This window comes from Netta rufina, assembly GCF_964035555.1.
Source record: "Netta rufina genome assembly, chromosome: 7".
Taxonomy (NCBI): Eukaryota; Metazoa; Chordata; class Aves; order Anseriformes; family Anatidae; genus Netta; species Netta rufina.
The window spans coordinates 16073288-16095267 of record NC_140130.1 but is presented as its reverse complement, the minus strand read 5'-3'; the positions used below and the strand labels follow the sequence as shown (position 1 = coordinate 16095267).

The 21980-nt window shown below is 46.8% G+C and overlaps 1 protein-coding gene across 11 annotated transcripts in view; it reads right to left on the bottom strand.

The window, feature by feature from the left end:
* The window catches only part of CAMK2G (calcium/calmodulin dependent protein kinase II gamma), a 109735-nt gene extending 106584 nt beyond the window's left edge, over positions 1 to 3151 (bottom strand). For 4 of the 11 annotated variants that reach the window (XM_084290049.1, XM_084290051.1, XM_084290050.1 and 1 more), the window contains exons 1-2: positions 2831 to 3150; positions 1010 to 1104 (exon numbers count right to left, since the gene is read on the bottom strand). In XM_084290049.1, the coding sequence (XP_084146175.1) occupies positions 1010 to 1104; positions 2831 to 2895 (160 nt within the window). In that variant the 5' untranslated portion in view covers positions 2896 to 3150. Of the gene's footprint in view, positions 1 to 1009; positions 1105 to 2830 lie in introns of all 11 variants that reach the window. The other 7 variants (XM_084290053.1, XM_084290054.1, XM_084290052.1 and 4 more) reach the window with 3 other exon arrangements.
* Positions 3152 to 21980: the final 18829 nt, after the last annotated feature.

Below are 21980 nucleotides of genomic sequence, written 5' to 3'. Positions count from 1 at the left end.
CAACCCCCCTGATAATCCATCTATTCGGCTAGCAAGGCAGACAAGGCCTAACACATCAATTTTGTCAAATCTGAAAGGCCTCTAAGGACCGCAACCTTCTAGAAACAGTCTCCTCTGGCATCTCAACTTGTTGCACTCTGCTTTCAGCATCTTTTACTGCAATTCGATTTCTCTCATTCTCTCCATTAGGCTGCCTAGCCCCAAAGCAACTTTAACCCCTGCAAAGGATTCCCTCTGCACTTGAAGACACACACTCCCTACACATTAGAGCATACAGTACCCTTTGCACATACGCACGTTCCCAGAAATCAGAGGTCCAACAGCATGGGGAAAAAGTTAAGATTTTTTCTCTCTTCTCAAAAATACAGTCAGCTTTTTCAGCTTTAGGAAACCCTGGCCTTGAGGAAAGCAAGCAGTACTTGTTTTACTTCACTGAGAAGTCAAATTTGCAAGAAAAAATTGGCATTTACCCAGCCAGCCAAATTCTGCCTTTGAAGGCAAACTCGTTAATTCCCAAACCCACCACATTTAACTACAACATGACAGGAGCAAGCTACGTAGCATTCATAAAGAAAGAAAGAAAAAAAAAAAAAAAAAACAACAACCAACAAAACCACACATCTGTTCAGGTAAGACAGATCTCCTATGTAGAAAAAGCATCCAGCAAAATCACTCCAGAACACTTGTCTCTATCTCAAGTGATCAGAACACATGCACACCAAGATAAGCTTGCTATAAACCTACCTCTAGCCCAGCTTGCAGGAGAAAGATCCCCAAAAGAAAAGACAACGTGACTTCACAAAGTACCCACTTCCAGACACAGGAATTTTTCTATCCTCCTATGCTAACCTCCTTTTAATCTGGTATTTGCCACATAACTCAATTGCTTTGTAAGAAACAAACAGTGACCCAGACAAACAACTCCAGATCCCTTAAACTTATTACAGCTTCAACTGCAGCGAAGCATTTTCTATTAATAAAAAGAACAAGAGTAGATTTAGACACTAACCTCTGGCTGACAGCTTTTTGGTGTTGATGATTTTTGCAGCATATTCCTGTGACGAATTTTTCTTTACACATCTGCGGACCACAGAGAAGGCTCCCCTAAAAGAAAAATAAAGAGGATAGGCGCTATGAAACTGAAAATAAGAATGCAACAGCAGCAGTTTCTATCCCCAGAATGGACTAGATTAAGGACAGCACAGAAGACATACAGAGGAGGGAAATGACACACGGGAATCCGATGGACAGTGCATGCTGCCTGTTCAGCAAATAAACCCTCGTATATGCAGTACTCCAACGCCCACCTGAAGCCCCCTCAAGCCCCCTCACGGACAGACCAGCGGGAACAGGGAGGGGACCATACGGGCACAGAGACAGAACACGAGGGGACGGATGAACGGAAGACAAGCAGCCCAGAACGACGCCGCAAACACCAGCCGCGAGTCCATCTCCCAAAGACAGCATCCCCCGCGGGTACATCAGACAACTCGGACTCATCTCGCCCATGTTCAAGCGCTAGCTCTGCCACAAAATCCCTGCAACACTTGGCAGAAGTTACTACTCTTACAGCTGTCTACCCACTTGCAAAATGGGGATAAGCATGTACCTAGTAATGAAGTGAGTAGGAAGCTACGAGGCTTCGTACATTTTCTCAAGCTGGAACTATTGATATTATTACAACTACTCCAAAGAGCCACTCGGAGAAGAGGTCTGAGAGAGAGGGAAGAAGGATTTCTGTGAGGAAAAAAAGAGATAATACAACAGAGACCAAGGTGAAAAGATAGGGACTCAAAATCTACAGGATTAAACAGATGAGTGCTTGAAAGCGGTCCCTTCTTTCAAAAGAACAGGGGGAAAAAAAAAAAAAAAAGGTGGGAAAAAGAGTAACAACTGGCTTTACAGGAAAGGCTTGGAATGGGGAAAAGGACAAATAAAAGACAGCCGGCAGAAAACTGCAAGTTCTTTTAGAACAGGAACGTGAGCCCACGTCCATGGACAAACGCACGTAGTGACACCGTGAGGAGCGGGCACTGAAGCTGCTCGCGGGCCCCAGAAGCCAGCTCGCCCTACAGACCGCCTGCAATAGCTCGAGCCCTCCCGGCACTGCGGAGTCCTGCCTTTCTCTCCCCTTCCTCAACCTCTGCCTACAAACCAACAAGCGGCGCCGAGAGCACGGGGCCCGGGCTTGGCGACACACAGCTGCGGCAGCGTGGGGACGGATGGGGACACCGGGGAGCGGAGATGCAGCAGAGCCCGGCGCTTGGTGCAGGAAGGGGGGGGAGCGGCGGCACCCAGGGAGGCACCGTCCCCGTAATCCCAGCCTGGCGGCCGCTGCGCTGCTCTGCTGCCCCTCCGGGTCCCCCTGCAGAGCCCCGTCCGAGGGCGCAGCGGCTCTGCCAATGCAGAGACAAGTGCGGAGGGAGGAAGGGAGGGCGGAGGGAGGGCGAAGCGCGGTGCAGCAGCACCTGGTCCTTTCACAGGGACGAGGAAGTGGGGACCGAAGCATCGCGGAGCGGCAGCCGAGTACCGCGTCCCGGCCGAAGGGAAGGAAGGGCACCGTGCGGCGGAGGGGAGAGGCAGTAAGGGGAGGAGAAGGGGGCAGCCGGGCCCGGGGAGGGCGAGGGGGAAGAGAGGAAGTCCCGGGCTGCAACAGGAGCGCGCAGCCGGGGCAGGCTGCGGGGACACCTTCCCCTGCAGCCGGGGGGCTCGGGGAGCAGCAGCGGAGCTCGGCGGCTCATCCCCTTCCTCCGCCTCCTCCTCCTCCTCCTCCTCGTCCTCCTGCAGCCGGGACGCGGCCCCGGGGCCGGGCGCGCAGCGGGCTCCGTACTTGCCGAGCTCCTCGTAGAGCTGGTACTCGTCGGTGAAGCGGGTGCACGTTGCCGTGGTGGCCATGTTCGGGCTGCGGGAGGCTCAGCGCCGCTGGGGCATGGGGCAGGGCGGCCGGGCCGGGCCGTGCCGAGCCGTGCCGTGCCCGCCGCTCGGCAGCCCCCTGTCCCTGCCGGCCGTGCGGGGCGCCGCGGGCTCCCCCCGCTGCCGGCTGGGCGCTCCCCGCTCCGCCGTGCACAGTCACCGCTCGCCGGGGAGGGGAAGGAGGCTGAGCCTGGCCAGCACCGCGAGAACTGGCTCGGAGACACCCCGCGCCGGCCCCCTCCTTCCCTCCCTTCCCTTCCCTTCCCTCCGCCCCTCTCGGCCCCGGCCCCGGCCCCGGCCCCGGCCCCGGGGTGTGGCCGCCGGGGGCGCTCCGGGGCGGCACCGCCCGGCCGGGGGGAGCGGGGCTTGGGGGGGGCCCGGGGGCAGCCCCCTCCTCGCCCAGCCCCGGGGGGGCCGCGGCCGGGAAACTTGCTGCATGCGGCGGCAGGGCAGGGGTGCTGCTGCCTGCTGCAGGGAGGAGGAGGAGGAGAGGGAGGAAGGCAGCGCCGGGCAGCCCCAGGCAGCCCTTGCCCCCCGGGGGAAGGGGAAGCCAAGGGTCGAGGCCCGGGGGGCGGCCGGAGCGGGGTGGGGAGGGCGGCGGGACACACGGGGGCAGCCCCAAAGCTGCAGCCCGCAGCCGCGGCAGGGAGCCGAGCAGCCCCCGGGGCGCAGTGCTGCCCGCAGCGCCTTCCCGAGCAACTTTGTTTTCGCCTCTCGTTCGAGCGAGCCCGGCTCGGGCTGAACGCTCGCCAAATGTGCTTCTTGTGCAGGTTTCTGTAGGGCAGCCGCCGGGCCAGGCGAGAGGGAAGGACGGCTCCGGCCTCCGCTGCGCCCCGGAGCGCAGGCTCTGCTCCGGCCAGGGACAGATGAGCGTGCCGTAAGCCAGGAGCAGCATTAAACTGATCTGCAGATGAAAAGTACCGTGTCAGTGCCATGCATTACCGCTCTGCAACTGGACTGCGAAATCGTCGTGTTACTCAATCACAAAAAGCGGCGGCGGCATCTGTCGGCATCGCCCCCCTCGCCCTCAGCCTCCAGGTTAAAGGCAAAGCCCGCACCTGAGCGATGCGGCGGGTCCAAACCCGAGCAGCCTGTGCAGAAAGGAGAGAGCAGAAGTAGGGCAGTACAGCAGCAGTGCTACAACAAAGCACTTCCAGAAGGAGATTATGAAACAGGAGCGCTCTGTGTCTTACGCCATGCCGGCACTTAAACCTGGAAACCTGCTGACCCAGCAGAATAAGTCAGGGACCAACAAATGACCCAAGCAACAGGTGCCAACTGCTGGGTATAAATGTGCTGAGCTAAAGCTGCTCCCACAGCCTCATTCAGTGGCCCACCAGTTTCTCAGAGAAGAGCTGCGGATGAGGAGGAAGGCAGTCTGACTCAGCCACACTCCTCTCCTTATGGGAGCAATCAGCTGGAAGCACAAATCCCAAGTGGGAGATCCTACAGGCGGTGGTGGCGGCCAGTGTCGCTGATGCACAACCTGCAGCGCGCCTCCACTGCCCACAATTCAATTCTGTTTGCTGGGCAGGAAAGGCGAGCTGGTAAGTTTGTGATGTGGTTGCACCAAGCAATGTAGTCGGACATGCAACCAAGTCCCTGATGTAAAACTGTGTGGATGCACCTGGAACAGGACTGTACTCCGCTCCTTGGCTATTCCTACCCACAGAAATTGAGGGGTGGACATTTAAGACCAGATTTTAGCACAGAGCAGCCAGAGGGAGAGAATGTAAGCTTTTGTGTGTTTGTCCCGTGTTCCTACAAACTAAGGAAAGATGATGAAGATGGGAGGGGGCACAAGGCACCACAAAGAAGTACAGCAACAGGAGAAGTTTGCCTAAAGATATGCATGAACACAAGGGAGACTGGTAGTCCGAGCATACACTCTAAACAGTGCGGGCAGTAGGCAGGGAGGAAGACATTCACCACCAGAAAAGGCCGCATGTGTCTTGTTGACTCATGATGAAAGAAACGCATGGAAGCAGGAAGATTTGTAATTCTTAGGATTTAACTGGGACCTGCTAAAACAAATAGCAGATGAGGCGGTTACAATGGGAGACAAGAGGGGATGCATAACAGAAAAAATAAAAACCCAGGGTGGGTGGGACATGGAGAAACAGAAATAAAAAAGTGTTAGATGCTTAAGTTGCTTCAAAGAATGTTTCAGTGCCACCCACTGAAGGACTCTAAAGAAGTTTGACGACGTTATTATCTATGCACTTTACCAGAGGCTCAGCTAAAGGCAGCTCCTGCCCTAGAGGACTCTTTGGGTATGATTTTGTTTTTAAACTTGAAAACTGTTTAACCGGACCCAAAGACTGTTCTGGGGAGAAGGCACCCCATGGTATTTGAGAAGCCCCGAATGCAGAGGTCTCATAAAAACACGTAGAACATAAAAAGAGGGAGACAGAAGAGGAAGTCTCTAATCTTGAAGTGTTACAAGGAAAAGTGAAGTCTGGAGATAAGAAAGGGAACAGAGAAGCAAGAGTGGAAAGAAAAGCTAACCATGTGTTATGCATAGCAAGCGCTATAGAACAGATTGCTAACTGAGAAACTTGTGTGAAGCGAGAAGTGGGATATAAATTGAGTGACAGACTTGATTAAACCAAGTATTGAGTGGGAGACTAAATTACGGGAGTAGAGTTTTCAAAAGGAATGTAGACAAAATGAAGCAGGAGGAGGGGTGGCAATATGGATGAGAGCGTATTGTGTCAACAGGAAGAAATATTGATGTTCTGGCTGACATAGCACTCTACTCATACTGAGAATAAAACTGCAAACGGGTGAATCTTCAATGATGCCAGGGCAGAGCAACGTTGCAGAGACCAGGAAATATATATTTGAACAGCAAGAAACATTCTTGAGAGAGCCTCTGCGCTAGTAACAGGAGATTCAGCTAATGAATAGTAAGAGAGATTCTGACCTCAGTTATGCCGGAATGAAATCTGGAAGTAATGCCTTGCTTTTAGTGGGCCAGCTTCAGATTTCACATTAGTGGAATAGCGGTTTTGGTCTCTATCTTTTAAAGTAGCACTGCCTTGCTTATACAGTGCGCTGAACTGTCAGGGATATGTCAGAGATTAATCTGATTTTAATAACCGGAGCTGAGTAAGAGGCACTAAAGAAAGTAAGTAAAATACAAAGGATTTGATGCAAAGCTGATGGGCATAAATGGACATTTCCTCTGATGTTAATGGATTTTGGATCAGGCCCCATCTGTCCACGGAGCCTAAGGTCAGCTTTGGCATGTTAAAGACTGTCCGTGGGAAGGCAACAACACAAAAGCCTTGGTCTTCAGGGAAGCAGAGTGAAGGGCTACAAAATGAGTTCACAGAAGCTAACTGCAATTCAACCTGCTGTGGAAAATGGGAAGTACAACGTCGACCTGCTGGAGAAGCTGCACGATAGCGCCTTTCCAGCAACGCTAAATGAGCCAAAGGGCAGCTTGTATCAGCCAGCCAAGCGGAGCAGTGCTGGCTGGTGCCAGATATGAAGAGAGGGCGTTAGCAAAAATAAAGGACCTGGGAAGGGTAAGAATGGGTGGAGTTAGAGAGAGTCTGGGAGACTGAAAGCAAGAAGGAAAAAAAACCAACAACAACTGGAATGAGTAGGCATATTTTTAAAACATGCATCCTCTGGTTTTCTGTCATTAACTGGGGGTCCCTCGAGGAATCAAGCCATTTCTAGTCCCTGTACCTCTGCTGTCCATTGAGAGTGAGTAATTCCAGGGTAGGTTTTATTGCTCACAGGGCACCTACAGGACATGCAACTCAACCTGCCCTGCTCTTACATGAGCTTCCTGGTGCTACTACGATATAGTAACAACTGAAAATACAAAACAAAACACCGACACCCCAAGAATTTTATAAAATATTGTATCATCTTAAAATGAGCGTTTTTAGCAGGTGAAAGGGAAAATAGTGCTAAAATTCATAACAACTAGTTTGCTTCTGACTCTACAGAATGCAGAGTGTTACGTCAATGAAACATAATACTACTGTGACTGACAATGGACTCACTGTCACATATACAGAAAAAAATAACTTATTTTTGTAGGTGATTATTAATGTTGGCTATACAATACAAGATCTCTCTCTCAAAATAAGCCCTGTCTTAAGCATTTGCTGAGTATCTTCCATAAAAAACAGGTTCCTTTAATGTGTCTGGTTGTTCTGTTCCTTCCTTCAAAATCAGGTTCATTTGCTGCCTCTGAAAAATCATGAATCAAATGAGTCCAAGTGGATTTGTAGGTGTAGCTGACAAAAAGTAGCACGCATAGAAGGAAGGATGGAAAGAGATGAACTTTTTAGCCAATGAATATAAAATTTATATTTGAAATAAACATTAGATTCTAGAGTTCTGGAAAGATACAAACATTAAATTAGCCTATTAGTACAGACCATTCAGCCATTCATCTAGTTTAGTGTCTTGTCTTCAGCAGTGACCTATTCCAGATGATAAATGTGAGGGCTGGAGAACAGGAGGGGATGAGAGGAAGACAGAGAAGGAGAAGGGAAAGGAATCAAAACAAGCCAATAAAGAGATCGGTACGACCCACCTGCATACTGCACACTACTCAGAGCACAGCTCTCCTCCTGACCCCAAGCTGATGATCAAAATATGCCCTGAAGCTCAAGGATTGGTAGCCCTTGTAATTTTGATCCTAGCTTGTGTCAGTACATATGCTATTCTGTTTCATGTCAATGCCTAATCCTTTTTGATTCTTACTAAGCTATTTAAGTCAATAATATCCCATGGCACTGAGTGTCGCATGTTAATTATATGGCTCATAAAACATATAACCTGATAGCACTGCGAAATTGTTCTATTTTAATGTCACAGAGTGCTCTCTCCTGTTACGAGGCAGGGTCAGTAGGTATGTCCAAATGGCCACTGTGTTCTGCACATCTCCGCTCCTCCGTGCCACGGGCCTCTGCCCCCAGGGGGTTCAGGCAAAGGAGGGGGCAGCAGTGGGCTGGCAGGCTCTGTGTGTTGGGGTGCCCCCCAGCAGGCTGCATGTACCTGCTGGTGGCCTGCCTCTGGTCCCCCACCTCCCCCAGAAACTCACAGGGACACACGCCTCTCATTAGGACTTTTGCAAGCCACCTAGACAAGCTGTTTTAGGTCTCAGCTTGAAGTACTTGACACTTTGGATTTCAACAGCATGCTTTAGGTTTCCATCTATGAAAAGGAAGCATTCAGTATATGTACAGCTCTTTTATCTGCCGTAAGCTCACTCCACACAGTCTTGACTCTGGAGCCTTATCCTACCTTTGCTGATCTCTGATCAATGCCAAGTTTATTGGCTGATTTCACAGTCTGTTCTGGATTCCTGCACAAGGACACAGGACACCTGGACAAAGCCTCATGGAGAAGAGCACACGTGGACAGTCTTGAAGACCTGAGTACTTCATCCACAGACCCATGCAGAAGGGGCAATAGCAGCCTCATTTTATGTTTCTCATGGAAGTCCAAGTCCATCCAATACTATTCCATCTACTACTCTATGTTAGAAAGCGTGAGCTACACAAGAGAAGCCTTTCTGGCCTCCTCTTTAAAGCTCCCTTTGCTAGAGAGACACCATAAAACCATGTCTGAATCCTGAGCTGCAGTGTCCACTGGCTGCTTTCTTAACTGATCGCTTTTACAAAATATTTATGCTTTTATCATTTTTAACTATTCTTTGAAATGTATGAATAGAACTTTATAAAAAACTCCAGTGAGAATTACAGGTATTAGACAAATGTTCTGAGCAACAAGAATGATTTCCTCTACGTCTATCTACGGCAACATTAATAATGCTACATTGAAAGAATTTCAAGTTTTCATCCCTATCTTCTTTATACTGGCCAATGTCAATTGTTCATCAGGTGCAGAGCAGGATGCCCCACCATTTACATGGCAACACGGTCACGTTCTATGAATTGCTCTAATAATTATCAGTAACTGTAATGGTTAAAATCTCCCTCAGATGGCCTTAGCCTCAAAATGTTCCACGCCTGCTGTCTCCCTTGGTGAGCAGACGACAGAGAAACAGATTTTGCTGCTTTATCAGAGCAAATGACCAGATCTGTGTTTCCAGTGCTCAGTGTAGCTTAATACTGCCTAGAAGGCTCTGCTGTCACTGAAGGGTTACAGCATTGGTATACGATAGTGGGGAAACATCTTGAACATTCATTTGAATATGGCCATCGCCATGGAATGTCCAGGGGCTATTTTAAGATTCACACTGTTTGTTTAAACAGGATTGCGTGACTCTTACGTAAAGGATGAACACGGATTCTCCCTATATCCCAGATATCTCCCCCAACTTAAAACACCGTATGGCATTATACATGCGACGTACTGAATGGCGCTGATTACTGAATGAATACTGGATACTAATGCCCTGTGCTGTGGTGGGATCTACCTCTTTTTTTTAAATAGTTATCTGTCCGGGGGGGGGGGGGGGGGTAATCCTGCAAAAAAGATGATGGATGGACAGTCCTGATGAGCTGAATGCTGTCTTTCAGAGTGTTGAGAAGAATATGCACAAGCAACTCCCTCATTGCTGTGGGTCACCCATAACCAAAAGGAATGAGAAATGAGCAGTGTGGTTTCTGTGGATCAGTCCATCATTGCCTTCTATTGCTACTGCTAAAAGGCTTCCATTCAGTGCCAGCTACAACACATTTTGTTTCTTTGCTTTTTAAAACGGAGAGCAGATCACTGCGAAAACAACTTTCCATTTAACTCTCACCAGCAAAGTCATCATCCCACTTGGCCATTACTAGCTGTTTGAACTCAACTCAAAGATAAACTGCATATATCTCATACTATCAATCTTGTAATTCCTTCCTCTTGTCATCTCAGTTGTATTTATGGCACTGTCCTTGGGGAGATTCTAAATTTTTTCCATGAAATTCTCCATTAGGTCTGGATTTAAATGGCTCTAGATTATTGTCCTGGAATAAGAGTACTAGGAGAGGCCTCACAAGCAACTTTTAATCATCTGAGCCTCCTTGACCACTGTGAAGCACGAAGCAGTATACATCCACATCACAGACGTCACTGCCGAAATCAGCATGAACTGGCCCCTCCTGGCCCTCTCAGGAAGTCAACATTTAGAGAGTCTGTGCTTTCCTGTCATCACCAGGCAGAAGTCCTTTCAACTCAGGACTAAGGCAGGAAGGGTGTATGTTCATTAGCAATGTCTACGGTGTAAGCACAAATGAACAGATGCAGAAGCAGCCAGCCTCCAAAGTATTTCACCATCACTTTCACGAGCGCTACACTCTCAAGTAACACCTGTTAACATAAAATACTGGTTTTCGTTTTTTTTTATCTCTGAATCCTCTTGGTCCAGTGCTTCATCTCCTCAGTTTAAACAGTAACTGTTTAAACATGACCTTGACATTTTTAAAGGAGCCTGTAAAGCCTCTCTGCTGTAAAACAGCCAGATTAGCATTTATGCATAGTTAAAAAAAATAAACACTTTAACCAAAATTGCCTGAATGTTTATGTGAGGGGAGAGATGGCTCACAGGACTCTTCAAAGAACATTGGCAGCAATTTCCTACCCTGAGTAAAGTAAATTAATTAACACACACATCCTGTTTAACATCAAAAGAAAATCTGGCTCCAAAGAACAATCCAAACGAGAGGGCCTGTGAGTGTTTACAAACACAGCCCGAGCCAACAAATGCAGCAAAAGGGTATCTGGGAACCGCAGCAAAGCCTCCACCCAGTAGCTGGCCTCTCCATTTTCTCCAAGGTTCAGATCTCCCTGTATGTTAGAAAGCATGCAGTGAGAAAGATGGGCCTGAGGCCCCAGCCAGAGCAACAGTAAGGCGGTGATTTACACTCCCCACTTACAGCCATGAAACCTGTGGGAATAAGCAAAGTAAATCACGTTTCACAAAGGGTGAAATGAGGCAGAGAGGGACGGTGCCTCTCGCATGACCCCGCAGGCATGCAGTGGCCGAGGGCAGGGCAGAACCCAGGGTGCTCCCCCAGCACGGACAGACACAGGCAGTTCCCCACCGATCTCAATTTTGGGCACCACTGTGAGTTAAATGTGCAGCTCTCGCCAGATTTCTCCCCCAAACTATGCCTTCAGCATGGAGTGCCACTTACGATTAAAAACTCACTAAGCCTTTGTTATGCTCCTGCGACACTTTTATGTGGAGTGGCTGCAAATTTTATTGCTGCTGCTTCTGAGTGTACTTCACTCTTTGTATCTTGTTAATAAAAGTAAAATGAAAAAGAAAAAAAGATGGTTCTTGACAGGTTAAAAAAATACATCCACGATCTGTCAGTTTGGGTTGGGATCCCCATTAAGAATCCACCACCGTGAGGCTGCAGTGACACAGACTTCCTGCCTCTGAAGGGCAGAAGGCAAATACACCTGACTTTGTGGAAACACAAATATTTGCACATTCACAAGTCCTCAAAAACTTTAAGGAATTTCTGTGCTGCAGAGGAAGGGTTTATTCCTGTGTTTAATGTCCTCATGTCACATCACAAAAGTATGAGCAAACACCCATCATAGCAGCAGAATAAGATTCTGGTTTGTGGCTGTTTCTTTCCTGAATACTTGCAAATCCCAGCAGTGCGTGTGAATGCAGGAGGCAGAGCTGCATTTCCAGCCGTGATGATGTGGACAAGGTGACTCATGTTCGAGGTGTGCATGTGTACATGCAGCTGGATGGTGCACAGCCCCTGTGTACACATGCACTACAGCCCCTTAGCTGTTACCCCAAGCAAAGAGTGACTGCAAACTGTGCAGGGACAGACAAAAGGCAATTTTACATACATATTCCCACACAAAAAATGTCAGAATGTGTGGAGGGCAAGGATCCAGAGACAACGGCAGTGAGCAGAGTCAGCTCCCTACAGCAAAGATAGACTGGGGGGTGCGTCAGAGAAAGAGTGACAAAGCATTATTTTATCTTCAAGTGAAAAGGTGACCAACTAGAGCACCGGTCCGTGGGGCACACATGACTGTCCAAACTCTGGTAACATCTGTTCCTTTCTGTACAGGAAACACTGTGATAGACACAGGTTTGAACTACGACTCCCGTATAGCTGATTTAGAGATGTAGACTTCTTATAGAAACCATGCAGTAAACTCATCTGTGCCCATTTGCCTCAGTCCCTCTGCTAACAGGCAAACCTTGCGGGAGGTTATCTGGCTGCCAGAGATGAGGGTCTGGCCTTCTGCACCTCCCACTCCTTTCTCCCAGCCAAAACTTTGTCAGCTACAAGGCTTATAGATGGAACAGTAGCAAGTGAGGTATGAAGTGAAAAGAACACTTACTCCCCATGGCTGCTGGTTGCCAGGCATCTACCACCCCACCATCTCAGCATAACGTTTATACGCAGCGCACAGCACCGGGTGCTGGGGCCTTATGGCTACACCAGTACAAGCACAAGGCCCTGCGACAGCAACATGCAGAATTCACGTTTCCAGTGTAACTTCTCCAAGGTGCCAGCACAGGCTGACTGGCAGCAACGCCCCCCCAACCCCGCACTGGACTTGTGTCCCACCCTGCCCACACAAGCTGATTCTGGAGCTGAGGAGCAGAGGACAGGCAACCTTCAGGACCTGTCTGCACCTTTCAGCACGGCTTGGAAGCACGTGCTGTTTGGGAAGGATTTAACAAGTAGCACTAAAAATATACAAGCTATCTGCAGTTAAAACAGACTGGTAACATCTAAGTGGAAGGTGGGGGAAGTGAAATAGTCAGTGCCTACAGGAACTGTCCTGCTACTACTGACTCAAAAAAAGAGGCCAGTAGGAGAAGCTGCAATTCACTGCCAATGAAACTTGGCATTTATAAAACAAGCATCAGCATTGCATGCTCTCTAGTCCTACAGACAGCACTAAAACAGATCATCATTGGAAGATCATAGTTTGCAAAATTATGACAGATGGTCCATCTGTTCCTTATGTCAAGGAAGAAAAAATCAGACAAAAAATTAGTGCAAACGAGGATTGCTGTGGCTAAATTGCGTGCCGCCCTGGCACAGTTTGGATCACCGGCTGACCATCTGAGATGCTCAGCAGTGCTCAAGAAAGCGTCGCCGAGAGCCATCTAGCGGCAGCAGCAAACCTTGCTGCAGAACCGCTGCAGAGCTTGAAAGTGAACGCCTACGGCAAACACTCACTGCAATATTTAGCTGATGTGCAACTCCGGCTAAAGCTGAATAACTGCACACATAAATCATTCCCAGGTGTAAAGACCCTGGCTGCCAAGATCTCTAGACTGCCGGAGGATTCAAACCACATCCACAATGATTATTTTACAGTATTTAACTCTGGGGTTTAATTAGCTAAGTAAATGCTTCCACTTTAAGGGTTTATGAATTACCCACATTGCAGAACTATATTCCTTTAAGTCAGCTTCAACTATGTGTGTGTCCTGCTCTTGACATTACAACTTCTGTGTTAGTTGTCCTCTCCGCTTTTAAAAAACCTCTTTGTGCTCATTTGCTTGCATGCCCTTGTTTAAATCTAACCTTACATTAGGAACTTGAAGCAGGTGACCCTGCCTTCTTATCATAAATCATTTCCTCTACTGACCTGCTATCATGTCTTCTCTCAGGTCGACAGAGCCCTTTAGAGATGGGCTACTTATTTACAAAAGCCAGCAAGATTTTCCAGTGATGTATGGCAATAAAAGGAGAGGAAAAAGAGTTGCAATAATAAGTCATGTCTGGACATCACTACAGAAACAGAACTAATCAAATTAAAAATAAATAAATAAATAAACTTATTACAGAAAAGACTGAGAAGAAATTGATCTTGCCCTTTTCTGTGTCATTTACCTCAATGGAGAAATCACAAATAATCATTTACGTTCAGTTTTCTAAGCTTAAAGAGGTTTTTGGCAGTTAGGAAATTATCTCAGCAGCTGTGTATTTTTTAATTATTTGAAGGGAAATTGTCAGCTGGCAATGAAATGTTTGAGGAAAACAACAGATTTACACAAGATAGCTAAATGCATATATTAAAATTCATTTCTAATCATCTATTTAAAACAGTCTTTTAATACTACACATAAAAAGGATGGTGGGAAATACAAAAGAAAAATGTTGAAGTACATCCCATGATCCTATCAGAATTCATTTAAGGCATTTTTCTTGAAAATTAATGCAGGTCTAACATCAGGATGGGCCAGCTATGAGGTAATCATTCTTTTCCTGTGCATCTCAGAAACCTCCTACTGCAAAAAAACAGTCTAAGCATCGGTATCTACTACAACAACTAACCATCTTATCTCAATTATTAATTGCTTGTGTTTTTCAGAAAATAATGATTCAATTCTCTGTTTGTATGTACACTGTAACAGGGCAGAAATCAAAGACCAGAAAGCATATATTTTTGCTCCCAGGAGCTAAATTAAGGTTTTCCAGGCTAAAGGTGCCACTTGCTTCTGTCATGTGTCACACTACGAGCAAGAGAACCTCTAACCACTGTTTTTAATAGTTTGCCTAGACAACTTGTGCTGAAAGCCTAACCTCCACTAAGAGCATCTCTATAGGGTCTCTTCAAATAGTTATCCACTAGCAGGAGTAATAAGGGAGAAGTAAGCATGCTTATATGTTGAGACAAAAGAAAAAAAGATGACTCACAAGAAATCTACAGTAAAAGAGAGACAACTCTAGGAACTGGAGGTGGTGAGAGAAACATTTACTTAATTGCCTGAAGTAATGGCCCCACTGTTAATGAGTACAGGAGGTGTAAGGAACCAGATCACATCTGACGGGGAGGTAGTTCCTGTATAAGTATTCTTGAAACAACAAACCCACAGTCTGTGCTTGAGAAATACAGCTTGGTATTTTTATTACACGAGTGCATACTGCCCCCAAAAGGCAGCATCTCACTCTTCCACTCTCATGGTTGCTTTTTTCTGCTGGTCTCTTTTGCCTGCACTAACTTTTACTGCAGATGTCAAGTGATGCTCATCAGGAAAAAAATCCCACCTTCATGTACAAAAGGATGGAATCTGAGCAGACCGTGACTATTCACAAGTAAGAAGGGCAACAAGGATGACCACAGGTAGGTAATGCTGAGGTACGAAGGAAGGCTAAGTGAACTGGGACTCTTCAGACTAGAAAGAAGACAACTGGAAAGTGACATGATGCTTGCACAGAAAATAACAAGAGGCCTCAAACATTTAAAATTAATATTTTAAATCCTTGCCCCAAAAGACACTTTGCTGTAAGCAGACCTTAGTGCTTTCTGAAATGTGTAGTCCAGTGGCAGCACACACGCTGTGATCAGAGGAGCGAAGAGGAGTGATCCAGGAGGAGGCCAGGTGCATGAGCAGGGTGCAATCCACACAAGAGAAGAGCCCAGGAATGGATGGCAGCGAAATGCCGTGCCTCAGTGCCTCAGTGCCTCTGTGCCTCTGTGGCAGCAGGGGGGTGGCTGGGCCAGATGCTCTTGCAGGGCTTTTCCTACCTTAGCGGCCCTGTGGCTCCGGGCTCTGCCGACAAGCGGCAGCGGGCGGCCGCCAGGAGGAGCCCCCGGGCCGGGCCGGGCCGGGCGGGAAGGGGCGGCTCGGGGGGGGGCCCGGCCGAGCCCCTGCAGGGGAGCAGCTCCGAGCCTGCCAGGGGAGTGCTGCTCAGAGCGCTGTAGCTTTCAGACACGAGCTGTTTCTACTCGTTCGAAAGCTTACACCGGCTTCCATTCCACATACGACCGCTGGATTTACGCGCATTACGGTGGTTTTGCGTTTTCTGCCACTCGGGGCAGCCCTAAGAGCAGCTCAAGGTTCCCATATGTCTGAAATCCGCCCCGGCGCTGAGGTGAGGGGCCCCTGCCTTGGGGTCTGGGGCTGCCTGCAGTGTGTGGGGTGACAGCTGCGAGCTGCGTGCCTTGCCCTGCCACACGGTGCTCTGCACAGGCTAACTCCTCTGCCTCTGCAGGCAACAAACCCAGTCAGAGCTGGGAACCTTCTGCAGGGCACTTAATTGCAGATCCGAGTGAGAAGGGAGAATTGTTTAACAGGTATAATGCAACACGAGGAACGGCACATTTCTGTGACAATGTCCAGTTCAAACACAACAGCCTGTGAGAGCTTACTGTTCTTGAAAAGTCCTTTTCAGATAAGGCATCTGTTTGTGAGCTAGGGCACTTTGCAAGAGTTGCTTCAACACAACAAGACCGACACCACCAGGCAATTTACATTTGTAAATAGAGGTCTGCAACTGTCAGATGTTTAGTTGCTGGTTTTGCAGTGCCCTCAGACAAGCCCTACACTTCTTGCTTCTATCTCTTCATTTGCAGGATGTTGATGGCACTTCTAAGCCTTATAAATCATGGACAGAGCTATGACTGGCAACTGGTCCATAAAGAATGAAGACTTGTTAACAGTCAGTGAAGTGATGCCAACTAACAGCCCCCGCAAAGTTGCTCTGTTCTTGCTGTGGGTGTATTCATTTAGGCAATGAATATCAGTGTGTGGGATTAACCAGACAAACCTGTAGCCAGTGAGAAATGAATACTATGTAGGGTGTGCATCACTCTCAGCAATCCATGATTAATACTTGCTTCTACCAAACTTTATGCTTTTCATAAATTCCAGAATACCAAGCTCTGGTTTGCTCAGGTGTCTTTCTTTTTCTAACTTCAACACACTGGAGGTTGTGGCTCCCCAGGTGATTTGCAAAGAACAAACAAGAAAAAAACTGGGACGGGGGGGGGCACGAATTAGTTTTTGTGTCGAACTTTAATGTGCATCCCCACTGCAAGCAGAATTGCATTGCTGTTTGTGGTTTAAAGTCCCCAGGGCAGTTTGCCACAGCCAAAGGAAATGTTTACTACAGCTGTGAGATGTTACGTGCTGTTGATTTTAATTGCTTTTCAAAATGTGAAGACACCTGTGATATTTGGAAGAGATGGGTGAGCTGCACTAATAAGCTCTGTTTTGAAGCAGATCTAGTTCACACTGTGCCATTCAGGCTTCTCTACAAAACCTTGCCAGTACCCTGGGGAGTTGGGAAGGAAAGGAAGGATCTTAGGCATGCCCTACCTGGCCAAAGAAGTGAACCTGGTTAACAGTTTATTTGGAACTGTATCAACAAAGGCCTGTGTCCTTTCTTGCAGGATTCTACAGCAAAAGCAGCAAGTGTTAACCACAGAGCTATGGAGATACTGCATTAACCCCCTATTTTGAGTAAAAGCAACGCTGAACATCAGATTTAGCAAAGGTTATTTGGTTCAAGTGGGAGCTGTCTTGAGAATTAGCAGTTTGATACTTATAGGAGAAATAGGGAGCCAGAAATGCACCTTCGCTGAGGGTTTTGAAGGGCTCCTCAGATCTTTGGGAACGCTCCAGTTCCAGACTGATGTCCATCTGGAGGCTGTTCCCAAAAGGTTTTAGACCCTGTTTCCGGCTGGTGATGAATGAAGCAAATTAATTACTTCTGCTGGACAATCGGTATTCTGGGATTTTGACTCACCTAGAAGTGGGTCAGATGTGCAGTGTGGGTGCTGATGACAGCTGGGTGGTCTTGAGTGATGGGAAATGGTGCAACTCTCTTCATCCAGCCCCTGGTAATCCAAGTGCGTAGGCCTCTTCCAGGGACTTGTGTAGAGTTTCATCCCCAAACATAGAGTGCTTTTCTCACCAGCATGAGCTGAGCCAAATAAGTGTCCTGTCAGATGGTCAGGAAGATTTGCTGCAGGAAAGCTGTACTCTGCAGACCCCACAGCCAGTTTTTTGTTTTGTTTTGTCTTCTTCAGCTGTGAGCAAACCTAGCAATAAAGTCAGACAAAACATAATCAAAGGAAACTAGTGGAAACTGGCAGATTCAAAAAGAGTAGCTGGAGCAAAGCTACTGCTATCATCCTGTCATTCCCAGATAACCAGCCGCTTTACGATAAAACAGGATGTAAATAGGATTTTTGATCGTGGCTCCCAGTTTCTAGTCCTCTATGACAGCTAGGAGAGACACCTTGTATGCAAGTTGCTCAGCTCAAGCTGGAGCACCTGGAGTTACATACCTACTTAGAAATACAAGATCTTCAGAAATGCTTAAGTAATTTCAAAGCAAGCTCCGGGTGTTCAGCATCTCTGGGGAAAAATATTAAAATAAAAATAGTCTGCTTTTATGTGCCAAATATTTCTTCTTGGATGGCTGATCTCACCCATTCTGGCTCACCTCTCCTTTGACCTCTCTGAGACCTATTTTCCTCCTCTAGATTATGAAAATAGTTATATCTTTCTCTGTAATTTGGCTGAACAATACAACGCAAATACTAGATATGATTAATTGTTATCATCGTCACACAACAGGAATAGGCAAATCATTAATTTCACCATTTCTAAAGATATTGGCTTTCAAGCTGTTTTAATGACAGGCTATATGAAAAAAATACAGCCACTTGCACATACCTACCTTGCAGAAATTACAGCCAAAGCCACAGTCTTACTAACACGGGCATTATCTGTTAATAAACAGGCATTTAGGATTTCTTTGCATAAACAATTACAGGCAGGTCTGAGCAAACAGAGGCAAGTCCATGCCAGCCGACTTCACCGCCCAATCCCAGGTGCCCGTGAACAAGAAGGGACTGTTGGCAAATTCTACCTGCCCGGGCCCTGAGCGCACCTCCCCTGCCCCGGGGTTTGGCTGCCTGTGCACGAGGTCCAGGCTCAGCAGTAACCTGGCTCAGACTGCTGCAAGAAAGAGCTGAGGAACCGGGGCCTGCCCTGCTTTTGCTCGGGAAGTGCTGCATCTGGAGCCCCCAGCCTTGGTCCTTGCCCAAGCTATGCTGAGGTGTGCCTGGTCTCACAACAGCCTCACCATCCTCCTGGCCTGACCTCAGCCGTGCCTGGCCACTGCAGGGCACCAGGCCAGCAGGACGTGAGGATGATGCTGGTGACGGTCACTGTGCCTGCCGGTGCTGGCACAGCCCCTCTTGCCTCATGGTGACTGGATCTGAGATGAAAGAAAAAGGATCCCAAAGTGTTTATCTTGAACAAATACATGTGTCTGACTACTTTGGGTGAGCAGAGGTCACTTCATACTTATATGCCAGTTATGGCTCAGCTTAAAGTTATATTGTGAATCTATGCACACATTTATGCTTAGATGGATGGGTCTCCCAGAAACTCTACCCTTACAAGACAGCTGCCTACCTGATCCTCACAGGTGAACTGTCCATGTCTGGCAAATACACACAGAAACTTCCCGTAATCTAAAATGGAGAGTGCTGAGTGCTTTCAGCACATGTATGCGACACCACCACAGAGCTAAGCTGGAGGGCTGCAAGGTCCACAGCGATGAAGTGACTACAACTCCCAACCCACTGAGTCCGAAACAAATTGGCCTTACCCATTCCACTGTGACAGCTCAGCATAATATACACACACCTTGGCTTTTGGGCCACATCCTCACCTTTGAATACTGGCCTGTCTTTACATTATGGACGGAGCGATGCTAAGTAACACCAACCAACATTCTCCTGCTGTCATCCAACCACAGTTACACACACTCAGGAGAGAAAGCAGAGTGTTAACTCCCTGTTGTGGCAATGCATTGTATACTACAGAAGGAAAGTGTCTCAATAACAAGACACTTGTCATTATACTGCATGGAAGTAAGACCCAAAACAATCTAACAACATCTAATAATTCAGATGTAGACGCTTGGAAATGTTACTTCACTTAACTTGTACTTTCTGAGGGAGGGCAGGTCCTCCTTTTGTCTTATATTTGTACAGTAAATAGCACAACGGGGCTTTGATCTATTAGCAGTGCTCCTACTCCCTACAGCTATTCAGTAGTTAAGAGGTACTAGAAAATTGCTAATGCAACTGGCAGACAACCTCACTGGTTGTCACAGGGCACACTAAGGACTGTATAGGAAAAGATGAAAGCAGTGAAAGAAAGCAAGGTAGAGGTAGAAAGGACAGTTTCGTGCTCTGCCTACACCCTATGTAAGCTGAATAAAAAAGAAAGCTTATGAATAGTTGCTCTGTTTTAAAAGCCAGACATGAATTACCATGTTAACTTCTATTTTACCAAGTAATTGAACTTAAAACACAAGAAACAAACCAACAAAAACAACAACACACACACAACAACATAAAACTAGTCTACCTCTTGGTAAATATAGTAATCCAGAATCACAACTGTACTGTATTAATAGAATAACCCGAAGCAAAATAAAAGTTATTTCAGGTCCATGAAATAGACTGAGATTATCTCAGCTAGTGCACGGTGATTCATTGCTGAGATTTTCAATATCATTAGTTTTACTCCAATTTACTCATTTTCTCTATGCATACTTTTATAACACATTTTGGTGTTTATGAGGCCAAACATTTTATTTCCAGTGTCTTCTTGAATTAGTCATAGTTGAACGATGTGACCATTAAAAATGGATTACACTGCGTGGGGTTATTTCCACTATGTCTTCAGCCTGTGCCTAATAGTGCTGTTTTTCTTACTACAAAATATTTTGGTTTCCTTGAAGAAGTCCAGTGACAGAGATGAAAACAAAGATTAAATTATCCAAACACAGATGCTCAAAAGCAAACATACGAGAAGTTCAATGTAAGGGTCCTTGGAAAAGCAATGCCTTAATCTGACGGTGAACAAATATTAAGAATATCAAGTTAAAGGGACAGTCTGCACCTCAGATTTGTCCCTGGTTGCTGCAGGAAGCCACTTCATAAAATCCTGTTTCTAAAATGATTAATTTTCAGTCTGAATCAGTGACATGCTTTCTGTTTCATTTCGTCATTTGGAAAGGTGCTCCAGACCATTAGCTATGACCATCAGAGAACGCCCTTCATTTCCAGTCCAAACACACAACCAGGATACAGGCTGTACAGACTGTTCCAGGGGTTCTCCTAAGTGACATTTCTTGCACGAACAGCACCTACCATGCAATGCAAATGGGCCACGTACATCTTTTCCATCCAGTCATCTTTGTGAACTAAATGGTTCTTCAAATCACTTAAAACTGCAAGTTACTCTCCACTCCTTCAGCGCTCAGCTCCCTAGAAACTCACCTGTACATACCCTTGTTTACTACCTTTTTTTTCCTGAGATCCTCTAGTTCTGTCTCTGTATTTTTAGCTTTTTGCCTGAGAAAGCAGTCATCCCCCATGCAGCGTTAGCAGATTGACCAACTGTTTTCAAAGGAAGAAAGCTTCCTTCCAGCCTTTAGGCGTGCACTGGGCCTCCATCCGCCTCTCTCGCAGAGGAGTCTGCAGACAGCACAGCACGTGAACAGAGTTCAGCTGGGGGAGAGGACTTCAGCTCCAGACTGACACTTGTTGAGCCTGACAAAAAGGGGAATTCATCGCTAACACTTCTGACTGTTAACAGAATTTGCATTTACCTGCATTAAAAGATCCTGTTAAAAAGATGATTCAGGAAGTTAATTTGAATAAATTTGGTTGTCACCGAAAGTAATGAATGTCTCTCCAAAACTTTGCAAGTATCTTAGGGATAGGCAAACCTTAAATTAGTGAGCCAGGAGCTTTAAATAATCTGACTGTAATAACGGTGCTAACAGCCAGCGTGTGAGTCAGTGGCAGAGATGGCAGTAAAATTGGGCTTTGCAACTCATGAATCAAGGGTCTCTCCAAGGCATGAAGTGGGCTTCTATAGCAAAGTAGCTTGTGTGTGTTAGCATGGTTGGAGAAGAGATGGGAAACCGTGCTGATGACCTTTTGGTTACCTGTCAGGTCAAAAAGCAGGATGTCAGACTGGATAGATCAAACACTTTCACCTATGATAATGTTCCTATAAGCACATGAAATATATAGCTGCCTTAACAGATTCTGTAACAGACCAGACCTCTCATTACCTGGGCAACTCAAGTAGATGTGACGCTCATAACTAGGTATCTGTGAATTTCCCAGTTGATCAAAAGCAATCTCTCTTTTTTTTTTTTTTTTTAATTAGCTCCTCAGTGTTCCCTTATTCTTGTCTTAACCTGAATTAAAGGAAAACCCCACTGACACATGAGAGCAGGAAAACAGGCACAACAGAAATCACAGCATTGCTTAATGAATTGGGAAAGGAATGAGAATACCCTGTCTTGTAGCTTGCTGTT